The 1,395-nt window shown below is 37.3% G+C and overlaps 1 protein-coding gene across 1 annotated transcript; it reads right to left on the bottom strand.

The window, feature by feature from the left end:
• Window positions 1-142: 142 nt before the first annotated feature.
• On the bottom strand, window positions 143-493 carry LOC106292268 (psoriasis susceptibility 1 candidate gene 2 protein homolog). The gene has a single exon (XM_013727870.1). The coding sequence runs from the start codon at window positions 491-493 to the stop codon at window positions 143-145; it is 351 nt and encodes a 116-aa protein (XP_013583324.1).
• Between the last annotated feature and the right edge of the window lie 902 nt (window positions 494-1,395).

Below are 1,395 nucleotides of genomic sequence, written 5' to 3'. Positions count from 1 at the left end.
TGAACGGAACTTTGTTCTTGTTTCTTGAATGGTAGATTACATAAACAAGCTTAGAAACATTCAAATTAACTACTAAATCGTAAGGGCTCCTACATTATCAGAGCTTATTCGATATACTATGATTTAAGTCCAAATATTAAGTCTAATAAGCCCAATTTCCTTTGCGTCCCAGTGTTTTTTTCTTTTCAACTCCAGTAATGTCCCTGTAGTTTGAATCGCTAGTTTCCGGAGATGGAGTTGAATCTGATGGAGGATAATAGTATTTGTTCGGATACTTCGCTAAAGGAGATGATCCAACTTCCGGAGGAGAAGAGTATTCATTAGGATACTCTGCTAGTGGAGATCCAACTTCCGGCATAGGCGCGGGGACTGGAGGCGAATCTGCAGCTTCGAGGGGTAGTTCTGGTGCCGGAGCCTGTGAAGATTTAGTCGAAATCTCACCGGAGACGAGTACCAGCATTAGCAGAACTGCAATGATGCTTCCGAGCTTCATTTTTCAAATTTTAACGATGTTTCTCTCCAGAACTTTAGTAGAGACAAGAAGAAGAGATTTTGAGAAATAAGCACAAGTTTGATTTGGACTGAGCGGGAGACATATATATTAGTACGATCGAGCAATTTCTGGCTACGTAAACCTTCCAACAATTACAATTCGCCACGTAGAAGATGTAGGGGAACATAAAAGGCAGGGAAGCACGGGATCGCTGCATGGTAGTTTTCATTCAAGTTACAAGTAAGAAGATTGTACCGCGTTGGGACATGTGGTGACAGAGAACGCAGCAAAGCACTGGAACCAATGTGGTCCTAACAAAGAGTTCTTAAGGAAAAGCAAAAAAAAAAAAAAAATCAAAAATGCCTAAATACAAGAGAACCGGTGTATAAAAAGGAGCTTTAAGAGCATGTTCATTGCAATAACCTCTAAATTGGCTCTTAACCAATATTTTAGTATTAAAAGTAAGTTAAGAGTTTATGCTAAGAACCATCTTATTTTTAGTCCTCCAATGCTAGGTTTTTAAAACAAAAAAAATTAAAACATTTTTTTATTAATACAAACAACACACACATAAATACAAATACAACCAATACACATACACACACAAGAATACAAAACCACAATTCATTGTCTCCTGACTCTCTCAATTGCATAACAAGAGCAACATAAAACATAAAAGATCATTTAAGCATTACAAGTTTTTACCATAACCGAGAACAAGATCAACAACTTATCTATCAAGTGATGAAGAAACAAACCAGCTGCAACATCACGTTCAAGCTCTCCACTCCCATCTTTTGTAGCAGCTGCAACTTCAAACCTGTATATGATAGACAGTTGAATTTGAAATCAAACACGATAGACACAAAGTTGAACTTGAAATCAAACACGATAGACACAAA

This window comes from Brassica oleracea, chromosome C5 (assembly GCF_000695525.1).
Source record: "Brassica oleracea var. oleracea cultivar TO1000 chromosome C5, BOL, whole genome shotgun sequence".
Taxonomy (NCBI): Eukaryota; Viridiplantae; Streptophyta; class Magnoliopsida; order Brassicales; family Brassicaceae; genus Brassica; species Brassica oleracea.
This window is presented reverse-complemented; position numbering and strand designations above follow the sequence as displayed.

Bases quoted from the DNA above. Each gene is read 5' to 3' on its own strand.
- LOC106292268 (XM_013727870.1), bottom strand. From the start codon at position 493: ATGAAGCTCGGAAGCATCATTGCAGTTCTGCTAATGCTGGTACTCGTC.